The sequence below is a fragment of the Ylistrum balloti genome, unplaced genomic scaffold (assembly GCF_031769215.1).
Source record: "Ylistrum balloti isolate Yb309-2 unplaced genomic scaffold, AGI_CSIRO_Ybal_v1 Utg370558, whole genome shotgun sequence".
NCBI classification, from domain to species: Eukaryota; Metazoa; Mollusca; class Bivalvia; order Pectinida; family Pectinidae; genus Ylistrum; species Ylistrum balloti.
The window spans coordinates 559,195-577,098 of NW_026782351.1; the positions used below are offsets into that span (position 1 = coordinate 559,195).

Here is a 17,904-nt window from a genome sequence, read left to right on the forward strand (position 1 = left end):
CCCTGCAACATCTGCACATGCTCCTTATTAGTCGTCGGTGGCTGATCTGTGGGATGCGCTGCCATTCCTCTTGCAGAGCAATCATAAGCTGTTGGCGGTTCTGTGGCGGATTAGGTCGAGCTGAAACCCGGCGTTGCAAGGTGTCCCAAGCATGCTCGATAGGGTTCAGATCAGGAGAACGACTTGGCCAGTCCATGCGAACGATTGCTTCACGTTGAAGATAGTCGTTGACCACACGAGCACGGTGAGGACGAGCATTATCATCCATCAGAATAAAATCATGGCCAACAACTCCTGCAATGGGCCTTACTATAGGGTGTAGAATCTCGTCCCTGTATCGAACAGCTGTTAAAGATCCATTGTCTATGATGTAGAGGTCTGTATGGAAGTCAACACTGATCCCTGCCCAAACCATCACTGACCCACCACCAAAGCGATCATGCTGGACAACACAGCAGTCTGCATAGCGCTCTCCTTGGGTTCTCCATACCCTCCTCCTACCGTCATGGAAGTCAACACAAAACATAGACTCATCTGTGAACATAATATTTCTCCAATGACGTAATTGCCAATTCAAATGATGAGTGGCCCATTGATGTCTGGATTGTCGATGACCTCTGGATAAAATTGGTCGGACTGCTGGTCTTCTAGCTCGTAAATTAGAGGCATGGAGTCTGTTTCTGATTGTCTGGGATGAAATCCTTAGATTTGTAGCACGCTGAAACTGAAGATTCAAGACAGGAGCACTCAAAAACCACTGACGTCGTGCCGTGATGCAAATGAATCTGTCCTGTCGGGCTGTCGTACAGCGTGGTCATCCAGATCTGGGGCGTTGACGGACGTTATTTGTCTGTTGATAGCGATTCCATAGCCTACTAATCACGCTCTGAGAAACATGAAGCTGTGCCGCCACATTTCGTTGAGTTTGACCAGCTTGAAGGAGCCCTATAGCTCGCGCGGCTTCCATATCATTTAAATGTCTTCGCATGATTAGTTTTTCAAGTTTTCGTTACAAATTGATTAAATGTTTCCAAATTCAACTTTTTTTAGCTTAGAAGTAACAGAATCAAAACCTGCAAGATTCCTCTGTAGTAATAGACCAGTCAGTTTTTCACACCACCATAGTTAACTAGAGCGGAACGGCAAGACCTTCAGATGCACGTGCTTTCACCTTTGACATGACTTTAGGTACATATTGGAGAAACTACGAGTGCAATTACCGGCAATACATGATTTGAATTTTTAAAGATATTATGGTCACAATTTATGATCCTTAACTTATTTTGTCCAGTGTATATGCCTTTACACAGCCTTTCAAACTGACTGTTACTACCAATCCTAGCTTTCTCATTGGTGGAAATATTCTATCGACTTACCAAGCGTTTGTCATATTCTATAAAAAATGCAGCCATCTTTAAAAACTGTCATGCGTATGTGTTGCTATGAGACCAACAAGTATTATTTATGTTTTTGGATGTGACTTTTTCAGGAGCCTTGCAGGGAATTTGATAACCAAGTTTAAGGATAAATCATTTGAAGTTCCATCACTCATCACATTGTAAGTCCACATATCAAACATTGCTTTAAAATCAATTTTCACAATGAATTCAGTTTAGTAGGAGGATTGTAAGGAAGTGTCAAGATTTTCATGATTTTTCAATGAATTTAATAACCTTTGATTCTGTAGCCTCGGTGTTTTATACCTGTAAAGGTATTATATATTGCCAGAATAATTTTTGTGTTGAATGAAATTCAAAGATATTTTACAAAGAAAACTACTTGTTGATGCATGTAATGAATATTCAGGTACAAGTGTCAGACATTTTTCTTTACAAATATTTCATGATTAAATCACATTTACAAATATGTAACTGTTATTGTAGATGTTAAGTGATTAATTAATCTTTATAACTGATATTGTAGATGTTAAATGATTAATTAACCTTTATAACTGATATTGTAGATGTTAAGTGATTAATTAATCTTTATAACTGATATTATAGATGTTAAATGATTAATTAACCTTTATAACTGATATTGTAGATGTTAAGTGATTAATTAATCTTTATAACTGATATTATAGATGTTAAATGATTAATTAACCTTTATAACTGCTATTGTAGATGTTAAGTGATTAATTAATCTTTATAACTGATATTATAGATGTTAAATGATTAATTAACCTTTATAACTGATATTGTAGATGTTAAGTGATTAATTAATCTTTATAACTGATATTATAGATGTTAAATGATTAATTAACCTTTATAACTGATATTGTAGATGTTAAGTGATTAATTAATCTTTATAACTGATATTATAAATGTTAAATGATTAATTAACCTTTATAACTGATATTATAGATGTTAAATGATTAATTAACCTTTATAACTGATATTATAGATGTTAAATGATTAATTAACCTTTATAACTGATATTATAGATGTTAAATGATTAATTAACCTTTATAACTGATATTATAGATGTTAAATGATTAATTAACCTTTATAACTGATATTATAGATGTTAAATGATTAATTAACCTTTATAACTGATATTATAGATGTTAAATGATTAATTAACCTTTATAACTGATATTGTAGATGTTAAGTGATTAATTAATCTTTATAACTGATATTATAAATGTTAAATGATTAATTAACCTTTATAACTGATATTATAGATGTTAAATGATTAATTAACCTTTATAACTGATATTGTAGATGTTAAATGATTAATTAACCTTTATAACTGATATTATAGATGTTAAATGATTAATTAACCTTTATAACTGATATTATAGATGTTAAGTGATTAATTAATCTTTATAACTGATATTATAAATGTTAAATGATTAATTAACCTTTATAACTGATATTATAGATGTTAAATGATTAATTAACCTTTGCCATTTTTATTTCACAGAGACTTGTCAGATAATCCTGTGACATCGTTTGAAAGGCTAATGTTCACCTCATCTAGTAGTATCACCACATTGTAAGTAAACTTTTTTAAGTGTGTATGTTCTTTCTGCCCTTGTGGATTCAGTTTATGTGAAATGCATGTCATTTGGACAAAGATATTTAACAAAATTTTAGCACATCACTTTTCTGTCAAAATTAGCACTGATAATTTCGCTTGTCCACAATATTTGATAAATAGATAATGTAAAGAAACCACAGTTAAAGGTGACAGAAAGCCAAACATTTTAGTACAATACTTAAAGTGAAAAAAGTGCTAAAATAACTTTTTACTGATTAAATATGCAATAACGAAATACTGGACTGGTTAATATTTTAGCAGGAAATACTTCATGGTTATGCAATCTTATGCCACATTTATATAACCAGACCACTTCAGTTAATATCTTTGAAACTTTTTTTTTCAATTTTGATGTCAACTTTTTCAATGGTAGTTATCTCCCCTAATTTTGGTATGGATGCGATGGTGAGTCAGATAAAAAAATCATTTTTCACTGTAACTGTTTTTGAAAGAATGATTCCCTTAGAATCTTGGTGTAAATGAGAATGTCATGATTTGTTTCTTCAATTTAAGACTATTTGAAGAGTTCTTTCCAATTCCTTATTTAAAAGTACCTTTTCATACAATTGCTATCAACCTTTCTCTACAACTTTTACACTTATTTATGTATAAGATAGTTATTAATTTGTTACATACCAGTATTTGGATTTGAGTGTTTTTTTCGCAGAGTTTCACTATTTCAAAAAAATAAAAGGGGAGAAAAAATAATAAAATGAAAAGGATTTTATCTTTTTTTTTAAGCTGGTTTTCAGAGATATCATTAAGATATGTACATGTGTAATGTCTAAAACCATGATGATTTATCAGCATTGCATTCATACATGTGCTAAACAATTTTCCTGTCTTTCCCTTCTATCGTAGAAGAAAACGATAAATATTTTGACAAAGAAATGTATTGATTGATTGATGTATTGATTATATTGATACTAGGGTACAATTTTTAATTTTTTCAATAATTGGGTATTTTGTCTAAATAAGTAACTGTAGTCACCACATTATGTCTTCATACCTTTTGTTATCTGATATATTTGAAGGCAAAACAAATTTTGTACTAAATACAACAGTATGTTATCATAAAAGTTCTGTTCTTGTACAATATGATGAACCATGAAGTAAGAAGCTAGAAATAAGTCTTCACAAACAGAAACATGTGTGGATTTTAATAGCTGGATTGAAATGTTAGTATAGTGTATCTCAAAGAAGAATACTCATTGAATTTTGATTATAGAGTTTAAAAATTTAAATGTCCAGGTAGCTAGTTCACAACGTTTTTGTGTAAGCAAGTGGTAAAGTTTTTCAAAATTTTTAACATGTTGTTTTAACTAAGAAGAAATGTGAAGTTTGACACACAAAGTATCCCAGCTGTAATCAGATTGAATATGTGGGCTAAAGATCTGTGTGTTCAATGATCTATAGCAAATACCAAACCTCATTGAACTAGAGTAGGAATTTAAATAGCATGACTAAATTGAAATCATATTGGGAACAAAACAAATTTTGTAATAATGTGTAAACAAGACAGCCATATATGTAGATAAATGACCTTGGTACGGTATACATTTTACAAGTCTATTTACCATAAAGGCTGGTATTGTGGGTACCATGGTGTGGTTTTTTTTATTACGTTATAGTTAGTGTTAATGTTAGAAAATATTTATTGCCATAAAGTTCTCATTATTGTCTACCCTTAGTACTTAAAGTTCAAAGATATGTGTTGTTATGTGAACTTCTGCATTTGGTCTTGTCAATCAAATAAAACTGCATGCCATATTATGCACAGGAATTCTTTGTAAAGCAGTCTATGGTAGTCTTATCGTATTTAATTAATAACTTATTGTTTATCCATCAGTGATAGTCATCAGATATCAAAATCTGCACATTAATTGGCACATTTATCAACAGTACAACCTTGTAAGAAATTAAACTATCTGCATTCCTTTTAAAATTTGTTTTGATGACAATACGTTTTGATCAATTGTAGTACATGTATTTATAACAAAGGTGTAGTCTTCAATTCACAATACACAAAGATTAATCGTGTAAAAAAAATGTGTAACTGGTACCTTCATATTTGCCTTCTATTCAATAAAGTTGTAAGATGAATTATTATTGCATTTTATAGGGTCTTTATTTCCTTTAAAAAAAAAAATTTGATATTTAAAAAAGTCAATATTTAATTGTGGAAATCCTGTCAATAAAACAGAACTTGTATTGTACATTACAGGTATATAAACAAGATGAATCTCACCAGTCTTCCACCTTATCTGTTCACCAACCTGATGCTGCTGGAGAATTTGTAAGTACAGTCACACATAGTAACATCATTGTGGTAGTGGGCTCTTATAAACAGCTGTGTGACAGGGCATGAAGTCGTCATTCTAATTTAAATATTGTTAGCATAGAAGCCATATATGTATATGTAAGTATGTGTATATGTGGCATTTGGTAATTAGCAGAAGTAAGGAAATAAAATGCATACTCCTTTCAAAAAAATTTGTTCCAGTCTTGAAGAACTCTTTCATTCAAAATTTCCGAATCTGATATAAGATATCTGATGATCCTTTTAATAAAAAAAGGCGTTTGACTGCTTACTGATCAATTGAGTCTAGATAATGTTCTAGTATATGTTGTATTTTATTAGTTTTGACTAGAATTCCTGATGACCTTGTAGAAAAAGAAGGTCAAATATCCTAGAACTTTCTTGTTCCTTGTGTGATCATATCCAAGGGCTGTGGGTCTGTGTGTGATTATATATACCCAACTTTGCATCCTAGAATACATTAATGTTGTACCTGTGACAACAGGACAGCATGCTCTGCAGTATGATGATGGTGTATAGGTGTTTACCATAGAGTAGATTTCTTATATAAAAACACCGTAACACCATTATCACCACAATTCAATTGAAAAATGAGAAATGGTTATGCTTGAAATAAATTTGATTTGTAACTGGAATGTGTTGTATAAGTTTTCATGAAACAAATGTGAAATTCATTTATTTTCGATATTTGTTTGTTTAAACTTTTTTCCTTGAAAGAAAATATTCTAGCCTTTCATCATGATTAACCTGTGTTTGGCTGTTAGCTCTCTGAATTGCATGCTTCAACTGATATTTTAAAAAAATCTTAAATTTCAGTATTATGAGTATAATTTTGTATGACATCATACCATGTAGTTAAGGTACTGTTACATGTAGTAGGCACAGTATGACATTGGATGAAACTTATTTTACGAATTCGTTAAAAATTATCAGTTGAAGCTTGTATCCTTGGTGGATGTATGTGACATCTATGTGTGATATATATATATATAGTGTGCAATATAGACATATTGTAGATGTGTATGATAGCTATATAGTAGTACTCAGTCCATGTGCCCTGTGCAGGCATTTCGGGCACAGACAGATTTGTCTGAAGTAGAAGGTTGCTATTGGCCACACTCTGACTGTGTTGCCATCAATTCTTTATTTACAGGTACCTGCGTGGGAATAATATAAGTTTTATTCCCAATGATGCTTTTTCCTCCAATCCCAATCTAACTGTGCTGTAAGTAAGGAGGCGATCCACTCCGCAATCTATTCTGTACTTGACACAAATAACATTTGTAGTGATACAGCATCATGGATGAGAAATCTGATAACAGGCACATAATGGCATGACATCCGTCGTCTTGGGTCGGCTTTTTCTTGTCAAAAATTTTAATAAATGTATAAAGTATGAATAATTCCTCTGTTGATGAATGAAAAATGATTAGATAATGCAAATATATGTTTTTTCAAAGTATTATCCCACATTTGAGGTCACTTTGATCATATGGCCTAAAAGCCATAATTACTGTAAGGGATGAAGATATAACATAATCTTCAAAGTAAATAATTTGGATAGTTAGAAAAAATTCAGAAGTTAGAGGAATTTAAAATTTAAAATTTTGACATAAGCATTCAAAATTCTGGAATGCATTTTGGCAAATACCATTTCATAACTGGTGAGTGATACAGGCCTTTCAACCTCTTGTATATCAATTCCCTTCATTTATTTTAATACTGAAAATTGTTTTAATATAGTACACTGACTTATTTTTCCCAGTTTATGATTAAGTGTATCATTAATCTGTGAAACTAATGACATTAACTTCACCAACTCTGTGGGATTTTTGTTGTCACCAATACGGGAAGTATAGTGACATCATCCAAAGAACAAAAGCAGCAATTTAGTGTTAGACATGTAATTTCTGGAAAGGTTTTGTGTAAGTCAATCCTTTGAAATCATTCACTTCCAGCACCTCCTTCTCTATATAAATCTAAGATAAATGTACACCCCTCAAATCTGTTATACCAACATCGCACAGTAGTTTGACTGACCAAATACTTCATATGGCATAACCGAAATTCTTTCTGTTCAGAAAATGTTGAATGATATTTTGCAGTGTATTGACAATGTATGCTAACATTGATGTCTCTAATGGTTTTGCATGTTGAATAGCACCCAGTGGTTTGAACCGATTAATAAAGGCTCAGAATGATTAAGATCCCGTCGATAAGCTACAGATATTCTAGACACTGTTCTGTTTACATTGATGGTTTCATACCTTGTGTTTTAATAGTTACACACACAATTTTAAAACTCTGATAAAAACGTTGTGATATAGTGTTGCCAAATGGCCAGCGGGGCATCCATACATTTCTGTTTTGAAAGTCCTATAACTTGGTTGATATTTTAGCTATGTTTTCAAAACTTACTTCAAATGAAAACAGAGATATGGCCCAGTGTGATAAAGTTTGTTCACTGCATAATGTGGTCCTGTTTTAGTCAAACATGACAAAGCTTGATATACATTTATTTCGCTATAGATTCACTTGAAGAAGAATGGATTTTCCTATTTCAATGCATCAAAATAATTTAACTGTACTGATTGATAGGATACAAAGGTAGCTTTCCGTATCATTATTATAAGTTTTTTATTCCACCTTCAGTATTCCTGTTTCTTTGTCTTGTTGATGACGTAATTCTTTATAAAAAACATCTGAAGCAAGAATAAGGAATTATAATGTTATTTGTGTTCATGTATAAATGATTGTCTCTCTTATAACTCGACATGATAAGTTTGTTGCATGGAAATATTACTTATGTGTTTTTACAATAATGTATATGAAAGTCGCATGACGTTGTACAATAGCACATTTATCCTTGCCTTAAATGGATCTATAACACTTGTGATTTCAGAGATGCTAGTTCTAACCAGATACAGTCCTTAGAAGTGGACACTTTCTATGGCCTAACATCACTGCAGTACCTGTGAGTATTGTTCTACTGTAAATCACACTCATACTGATTTCATTACCAGTGTCAGAGTCTATATATCTAATAGCCCATTGTTCGCATATTTAAAGTCATTTCTAGATCATCATTCGTGATATCATGATCACGCCGATTTGTCTAAAGAGGAAAGTTCACGAAATAAAGTTTTCTGGAAATCTTTGTGATTAATTGTAATTTTTTGTAATTCAGGTGAATTTTGATAGATTTTTAACAATATGTGATGCAGAAATACGAAGTAAAGATATGACATTTACAAAACAGACTCTATCAGATTCCACCTTGTCTGACAAACTATCAACAGCATAGGTTTATGAAAGTCACATTGTTTAAGTTGAATTATAGTTTTTATTCAAATAGGTAAATTTTCAATGTCCTTAATACACTTGGACTCCAAGAATCAGTGTGTAGATGGAACATTAAAATTTGTTATCTACACTGGACAAAAATTTCACATGAAATTTATTTTGCTGTCGAAATTCAACAATCATGCAAGAATTGCCACCTTTATAATATATATGGAACCAGTTCTAAAAATCCTCCACACAGACTGGTACCACAATAAGATTACCTTACTGAACTTTATTGATACCATTTAATCAAATCTGTACCCTCAAGGTCATGGTCACAATAAGAGGTCAAGATGAAAATGGCCGTGGTAACTCCTGTTATCAACAAGTTTCACTTCTTTGGTTTGACAATTAAAGAAACTAAAAAAGTGACATGATTTACTTTCTGTTTCAGTGATATAAGCAACAACAAACTGGTGTTTCTAAATGCTTCCATGTTCCGGGACATGCACACCTCCTTGACTAGTCTGTAGGTATCACTCTAAGTGTAATGAGTTCTTATATATTTATAAAAAATGATGCTATTAAATCTGTCAAATTATACGTAAAATATTTGATGAATGTTTTATCATTATAACTTACTAAGTTGATAGATGTTGCTTACTATGCAACCTATTTTTGATGATCAAGTGTTTGTCAATTCAAACCATTTCAGTGGTTATGATGTGGCGAACCAGAAGTAAAATTTCATATTCATTTGTGTATAGAAATGGTTCTTATAAGTTAACCATATTTATTCTGTAATAAGCACATGCCTGGTAATAAGCCCACCCATATCTGTTAGCTGTAGAAATAACAGTAGGTGCGGTATAAACCAATCCCTCGCCTTGGAGTCAGAGATCTTAATATGTTGTCTTCCAAGGAACATTACATGATAATTATGGTAAAAAGATACTTATCAATAAGGTCTGCTTTGATAATGTCACTGATAAGTAATGTTACCAATAAATGATTTCCTCTTTCCAGAAATGTTGCTTTCAATGATTGGGTGTGTCAGTGTTCGTTGGCCCCATTTGTAGAGTATCTAGTCACTTTCAACAACAGTGCTGGGAACACACTGATCAACTGGCAAAATGCTACCTGTATAGGCCAGCCAGACCAGGTTCTCCTCACGCTCAATTCACAATTTTTATGTAAGTATCACCTTATGTGGTAAAATCATATATATAATATGAAGCTGTAAACAGCTGTTTAGCATATTAGGTTCAATTTTATAACATTGTTAGATAGTTTTGTGATCTGATCGTTTGTTATGTAAAAAAAAACCTATAAAATGTGTTCCAAATTTGTCCTCTTAAATGTCTGCGATTGTTTCCCTGGCAAAAACGTTCTGTCTTGTTACCATGACAGATTACTTTGTTATTTGGAAAAAAAATAACAATAACTGTTTTTCGAAGTTTATGAGAACTTTTCATTCTCATTTTACTTATGAAAATGGTATGTATACCAAGACAATTTTGCCTGATAATTGATTAGTACCTTAATTTAATTTAATGGAAAAGTGGAAACAAAGGAAAGTGTTGCCAGGAAGACAAATTAGGACCTACATGTAAATATTGTGAATTCATTTCTGTTAATATTTCAGAATTTCTCTTTAACTTTCAACTTACATATCTAAACTTCATCAATGCATGGCCTTTGATGATGAATTGGACTTTTTGAACTGTATCTGATGGGATGATGAATTTTAATATTATCAGATGTCTATGCATTTTTTTATTCACTTTGAATGCTTTTTAGTTTTCTTTTGAAAGTATAATAAAACAGAAATTTATTTAAGACTTACTCTATTGGAGTTGTCTCCCTTTTTCACATTTTAAATTGTTAAATATTATGTGTTATATTATATCCATGTTATTGTGTATGTTACTGTTTTTAGGGAGAACTTCAATATTCTTTGGTTGTTGTCCAATTCTGTTGCATGTCAATAAAATGTTTAAAAATTTTAAAAGTTACTTAATACTAAAGAAACTAAATAGGACACCATAGTAGAGCCTATGATATTTACATCCTACTAATGGAAAGTTTCCTTGCTGGTCATACTATTGTTTTGAACAGGTGGTGCCATTACTAAAAAAGATGTCAGTGGTTGTCATCTTATTTGCGAGAATGCAGACTTACCTATATGTTTTCCATTACAGACAAATCTGTTTGTTGTAGTGTTATGTTGTTGGTTATAATAATGATGTTTTATTGACATCAGATATCAGAAATGTTTTTTCATAGATTCTTACAGGTTTGATAGGCAAATGACAGTTTGTAGAATGAGATTTATCAGTGATTGTTATTAACAAATGGCCTTTTCAGCTTGCCTGTGCAAGCAAACTCCTGACTGCTTATGTTGGGGAACGTGCAATGATGCTAGTCAGATAGAAGTATCCGTGGTCAAACGATCGGTGTCTGAAAGTAAGAAGCAACAGATTGGAGTTTTACTCTTTGGGTTGCGGAGCTTTTAAGATTAAATAAACATAAGGCTAGTTCATGCTTAACACGCTTTTGATGTACAATATAAATTGTTGCGTTTCCATTGTTGTTTGGTGTGGTTTTCATGGATACCATGTTTTGGGTGCTATAACAGCATGGTGATAGAATAGCACTGTCCTAGGAAATCAATCATAATAATCAGAAATCGCAGGCTTCTCGTAGAAGAACCTTAAATATACATGTCATTTGGGACAAAAAGAGAAAATATAACCTTAAATATCACTGATGACAAAGAAAAATAAAAAAAACTCAAGATGGAAATTTCAATCTAAAATGGCATTTTGGCTGAGATGTTTTTTCATCTCTGGATTTCTTCAAATAGAAAATAGAGAATGCTTCACCTTCCCTTGTGATATAACATATGTTTTTGAATGATAGGGATAACTTATTGGTTATAGAAACAAAATCGTATAACATTATAGAAAATCTCTAAGTCGAGGGGATATGGGGGATCAGTTTCATTAGATACAAGAAGGTCTTTAAATGTTTGTTTGTTTGTGATATGTGCTGTTTTTTGTGTAAAGTGTTCGTGTATCTTTAACTTTTTTTCCATCCATATTTTGAAAATATCTTTGTTAACTTCGTTTTCTTTTTCATTTTTTTTCCCATTTCTTCGTATAATACCTTCTTCAAACAAAGGGTGTAAAGGTAATCCAACTTTAGTAAACTCACCAGTATATTTCTCAAGTCACGCCTGTCAAATTAGATGTACTGCATGAAAACTATAATGTTCAATAGGACACAAGCTTCTGCTTCATGTATTTACATTACTTAGATGGACTGCAAAATTAGCGGCAACTGGAACTCTAACAGCATATGTGTGAACCATCAACACGTATCAGCAACATTTACTACTGGTATTTTATATAGAAAATAATGTGCACTTTACTCTTAAAACAGAACCATATTACAAATAAACAAGCTACCATCAGTCTAATAACAGTTACATTAGAATGGGCGAATACTGAGTCAGTGAAAACGTTACTGCTTTAGATAGGGAAATTTCTCACAGCAATGTGATCCTGTAGCCCTTGTTGGAACCTGTAAGAAAATTGCATTGAAGTAATATCTGACCGCTGATAATCTTCTGGCTACTTCAGCTTTAAAGGATTGTGATTTCGACAGTTTTAAGAATCATGATGAGATGAAATGCTGATTTACTGCTGAGGTTTAAGTGTAAAATATTACCATGTTAATTATATGTATAGAAGGCTTTGGTGGTCATTCATATCTAGATCTGCATTGTGTAATATTCACCATATTTCAACTTTTGCCATTAAAGTGAAAATAAAAAGGCTTAACCTTTTACATGAAATGTATACAGTGACATATTTCAGAGCAAAATTTAACTTTGGGCAAAAATGAAAAGTTTGATTTAATGATAAAAAATCTTTAGCAAATTTTTCCGTGTATGCATTACTGGTAATTAAAATATTTGGAAACACTTGTATTATTGTGACTTCATGTGAATCCGTTGTGGCTACCACTTCCTTCAGTAAGATGTATTTGTGCTGTGATCGTTAACTGGTCACTGTTTCACTCAATACGAAATGTCCATTTTCTCATTCGACTGTATAAATATATATCTTAAAACAAGTAAAAACAATAGAACAGTACCATATTGTTAGCTCACCTGGTCAGAAGGATGAGCTTATGCTGTAGTGCCAAGAACTTTTTTCAAAAGGACTTTTTCTTTGTCATCAATTGAGTTTCAATCAAAGACTGGAAGCATTGCCATGTGGTGATTCAAAAAATACAAACGGAGTTTCTGACCCTCAGAGGATGGGGCCAGAAGGTTGAACTCAGCCTACATTTCTATAAATGACTTTAGGATTTTGTTCAAATTTTTGTTTGAAGCTTTGAAACTCCTCTTCTTTTAAAAAAAAGTGTAATAATATAATTAGGAATAAAAATGTTTTGAAGTGAAAGCTGATATATCTATTTGAGCCATACAGGCCTTGTGAGCTTTTTCCTCTGGATGTTTTATGAAGTTGATTATTCAGTTCTTTGTGACAAATGGAAATTAAGTGTTGAAATAGTGATGAGTTAGCATATGGCCATCTTGTAATCTATGTATAGTTGTCATGCCCTACACAATGATTGTTCAATGGAATGTTTCTAATCTACATTCAAACTATCAGAAAACCTTCGACATACTGAAAGGCAAGATTTCAGGATGGGAATTGCTAAGACTTTATGACTAATCAGGAAAATTGTAATTGTAGATTGCTCAACTAACTTTTCTATTGCATTTAAGTAATTAACAAATTTTGAATATGGCCCTGTTTGAAAATTGTTGTTGACTGGGTATGTTGCTGTGCAAAGATCACAATGGTATGGTACGTGTATATTAAGTGTGACCATTGTTACATTATTAATGGATTTCTATTTCAGATGCAAAGGATTGTACAGGTGTTTACTTTTACACATAAAGTTAGCTAGATCCAAACATTTTATTTAAGTTGGTGAAACCTATTTGAAAATATCTTAAAGTTAGGGAAGTCCAGTCGATTTCAAATGTATAAAGGCATAAAAAACCATTTATATCATCAGTTTGAAATTATTCTTCTAAGTCATAAAAAAATGATAGGTTGTAGGTCTACATTAGGCAATAGAGCAATTTAAATCCTTATCAGCTATAAACACCTGTATCTTCAGGAATTGAAAAGCATGGTATGTTTATTATGACAGACCTGTGGTGAATGTTTGGAATGAAAATAAAAGAACATAAAGATACACATGTTAGATATTTATAAAGTAAAACATTTTTCATTGATGAAGCTATTTGCAGTAGTAAAATAATAAACAATTTTGAAGTTTTGATAAGTGATGAACATTAAGTTGGGACATGGACTTTCTCTACCTTATACAGAATTTTTATTTGGACTAAAAATTTCTCCTTTTGCATGGTTCTAAATCATTTGTTACTTGATTAGATGTAGTTCATCTTAATATGCATGATTGTGATATCCACAAAACAAAGAAAAGTAATTTTCTACAATAATAAAAAAACACTTGCTCAAAATGCATGTAAACATTGCTAGCTTGTCACCAATAACTATCGCTGTCATAGGATATGCATTGGACTGTCAATTAGATGGAAATGGAAGGCCTGCGATTGCTGAATGAAATCTAATGTACTCAAGGGATGGGCTATAAAGCTTAAAATTTCATTAAGATTGTGAAAGGAATATTTTTACAGATAATTTTCAAATATAATCATATAGGGTTCATGTACACAGTTACTCATAATATGCAAGGCATGTCATAATTATAAACACAGATTTCAGTTGCAAAAAAAACATAATAAACAATTTCATCTGCTAACGGCTACTGGCCAATTTGATGACTGCATTTTATTAGACAATTTCCAATTAAACTAAAAAAGATCAACTTGACTCATTTCCCAGTGATATATGTTGTAGCCTTCATGAATATAAATGACTACAAAGATTAATCTCTATACATTTTGTGGTCACAGTCTGAAATATGGCATGTTCAGTGTGTGAAGGCCATTCAGCTTACATCTATATAAAATACGCTGACCAGTTACCTAGGTTTATGGATTTGAACCCATGAGTTACATGTAGCATAAAATGTATTTAAGTTTTTGATCCAAAATAAGTTTTTTCCCCAAAGGTTTAAACACTGAAATATATATGTACTTAAATTAAGTATGCGCTTACTGAAATAAAATCACACATGGTTGTCCTGTGATGAAGATGGTCATTCATATGGTGTCTGTTTTCTCAAAACCTAGCTCAAATAACAATATAAAATCCTACTTGTGGTGTATACAGTATCTTATATGGTGTCTGTTTTTCCCAAAGCCTTCCCAAATAACACTAAGATTGCCTACTTGTATCCGTACCAGTTGAACTGTTATTAACAGTCCAATAGTCTTCTATAATAACACATGTTCTGTGACACTGGTTGTCAATTGGATGTTCCCAATACTGCAGTTTGATATTTCCCACTGTTAAGTTAGAACTTTCCACACTGACATGATCCCCATACAGTAATATAAGTATGGTATTTCCCATACAGTAATTTTAGTATGATATTTCCCATACAGTTATATAAGTATGATATTTCCCATACAGTGATATAAATATGATATTTCCCATACAGTAATATAAATATATTTCCCATACAATAATTTAAGTATGATATTTCCCATACAATTATATAAGTATGATATTTTCCATACAGTAATATAAATATGATATTTTCAATACAGTAATATAAATATGATATTTCCCATACAGTAATTTAAGTATGATATTTCCCATACAGTAATATAAATATGGTATTTCCCATACAGTAATATAAATATGATATTTCCCATACAGTAATATAAGTATGATATTTCCCATACAGTAATATAAATATGATATTTTCAATACAGTAATATAAATATGATATTTCCCATACAGTAATATAAATATGATATTCCCCATACAGTAATATAAATATGATATTCCCCATACAGTAATATAAATATATTTCCCATACAGTAATATAAATATGATATTTCCCATACAGTAATATAAATATGATATTTTCAATACAGTAATATAAATATGATATTCCCCATACAGTAATATAAATATGATATTTCCCATACAGTAATATAAATATGATATTCCCCATACAGTAATATAAATATGATATTTCCCATACAGTAATATAAATATGATATTTCCCATACAGTAATATAATATATACAGTAATATAAATATGATATTTCCCATACAATAATATAAATATGATATTTCCCATACAGTAATATAAATATGATATTCCCCATACAGTAATATAAATATGATATTTCCCATACAGTAATATAAATATGATATTCCCCATACAGTAATATAAATATGATATTTCCCATACAGTAATTTAAGTATGATATTTCCCATACAGTAATATAAATATGGTATTTCCCATACAGTAATATAAATATGATATTTCCCATACAGTAATATAAGTATGATATTTCCCATACAGTAATATAAATATGATATTTTCAATACAGTAATATAAATATGATATTTCCCATACAGTAATATAAATATGATATTCCCCATACAGTAATATAAATATGATATTCCCCATACAGTAATATAAATATATTTCCCATACAGTAATATAAATATGATATTTCCCATACAGTAATATAAATATGATATTTTCAATACAGTAATATAAATATGATATTCCCCATACAGTAATATAAATATGATATTTCCCATACAGTAATATAAATATGATATTCCCCATACAGTAATATAAATATGATATTTCCCATACAGTAATATAAATATGATATTTCCCATACAGTAATATAAATATGATATTCCCCATACAGTAATATAAATATGATATTTCCCATACAATAATATAAATATGATATTTCCCATACAGTAATATAAATATGATATTCCCCATACAGTAATATAAATATGATATTTCCCATACAGTAATATAAATATGATATTCCCCATACAGTAATATAAATATGATATTTCCCATACAGTAATATAAATATGATATTCCCCATACAGTAATATAAATATGATATTCCCCATACAGTAATATAAATATGATATTCCCCATACAGTAATATAAATATGATATTCCCCATACAGTAATATAAATATGATATTCCCCATACAGTAATATAAATATGATATTCCCCATACAGTAATATAAATATGATATTCCCCATACAGTAAATATATGATATATACAGTAATATATATTCCCCATACAGTAATATATATTCCCCATACAGTAATATAAATATGATATTCCCCATACAGTAATATAAATATGATATTTCCCATACAGTAATATAAATATAATATAATAAATATGATATTTCCCATACAGTAATATAAATATGATATTCCCCATACAGTAATATAAATATGATATTTCCCATACAGTAATATAAATATGATATTCCCCATACAGTAATATAAATATGATATTTCCCATACAGTAATATAAATATGATATTTCCCATACAGTAATATAAATATGAAATTCCCATACAGTAATATAAGTATGATATTTCCCATACAGTAATATAAATATGATATTTTCAGTACAGTAATATAAATATGATATTTCCCATACAGTAATATAAATATATTTCCCATAAAGTAATATAAATATGATATTTCCCATACAGTAATATAAATATGATATTTCCCATACAGTTATATAAATATGATATTTACCATACAGTAATATAAGTCTGATATTATGTAAATATAATATTCCTCCTACTATTTTCTAAGCCTGATATTTTACTAATGACTTTCCCATCATATAATGCCTTTCCTAAGTAAGTTCTTCCATGTTGATTACATGTTATTAAAGTCTCATAACAATAATTAAGAGAGAACAATTATTGTTTTTACAGAACCTGACACAAATATATTCCACTCTTTCTTATATGTCACTAACTTTCTTGAAAAATTAACCTATGTATTGTCTTGGAAAGGGAATGGAAATGGAGAGAGGCTACTTTCTGTTTCTCCTCTCCCACTTTTCATATGATACTATAATGACCTTTTCCAGACCTGGTTTACCATTCCCTTTCCAAGACTGTGTATTTGTTTTCTAACAAATTGTGACCTTAGTGTCTACATTACTTTTACCTTTGGTTCAGTCTGGTACTAGTAAGGGTTGCTCAACTGAAC

General features: G+C 30.7%; 1 protein-coding gene across 1 annotated transcript in view; it reads left to right on the plus strand.

The window, feature by feature from the left end:
- The window catches only part of LOC132556310 (polycystin-1-like), a 76,865-nt gene that overhangs the window by 27,113 nt on the left and 31,848 nt on the right, over window positions 1-17,904 (plus strand). Inside the window, exons 3-9 of the mRNA XM_060220693.1 lie at window positions 1,490-1,558; window positions 2,926-2,997; window positions 5,267-5,338; window positions 6,516-6,587; window positions 8,265-8,336; window positions 9,102-9,176; window positions 9,674-9,840. Of these exons, the coding sequence (XP_060076676.1) occupies window positions 1,490-1,558; window positions 2,926-2,997; window positions 5,267-5,338; window positions 6,516-6,587; window positions 8,265-8,336; window positions 9,102-9,176; window positions 9,674-9,840 (599 nt within the window). The remainder of the gene's footprint in view (window positions 1-1,489; window positions 1,559-2,925; window positions 2,998-5,266; window positions 5,339-6,515; window positions 6,588-8,264; window positions 8,337-9,101; window positions 9,177-9,673; window positions 9,841-17,904) is intronic.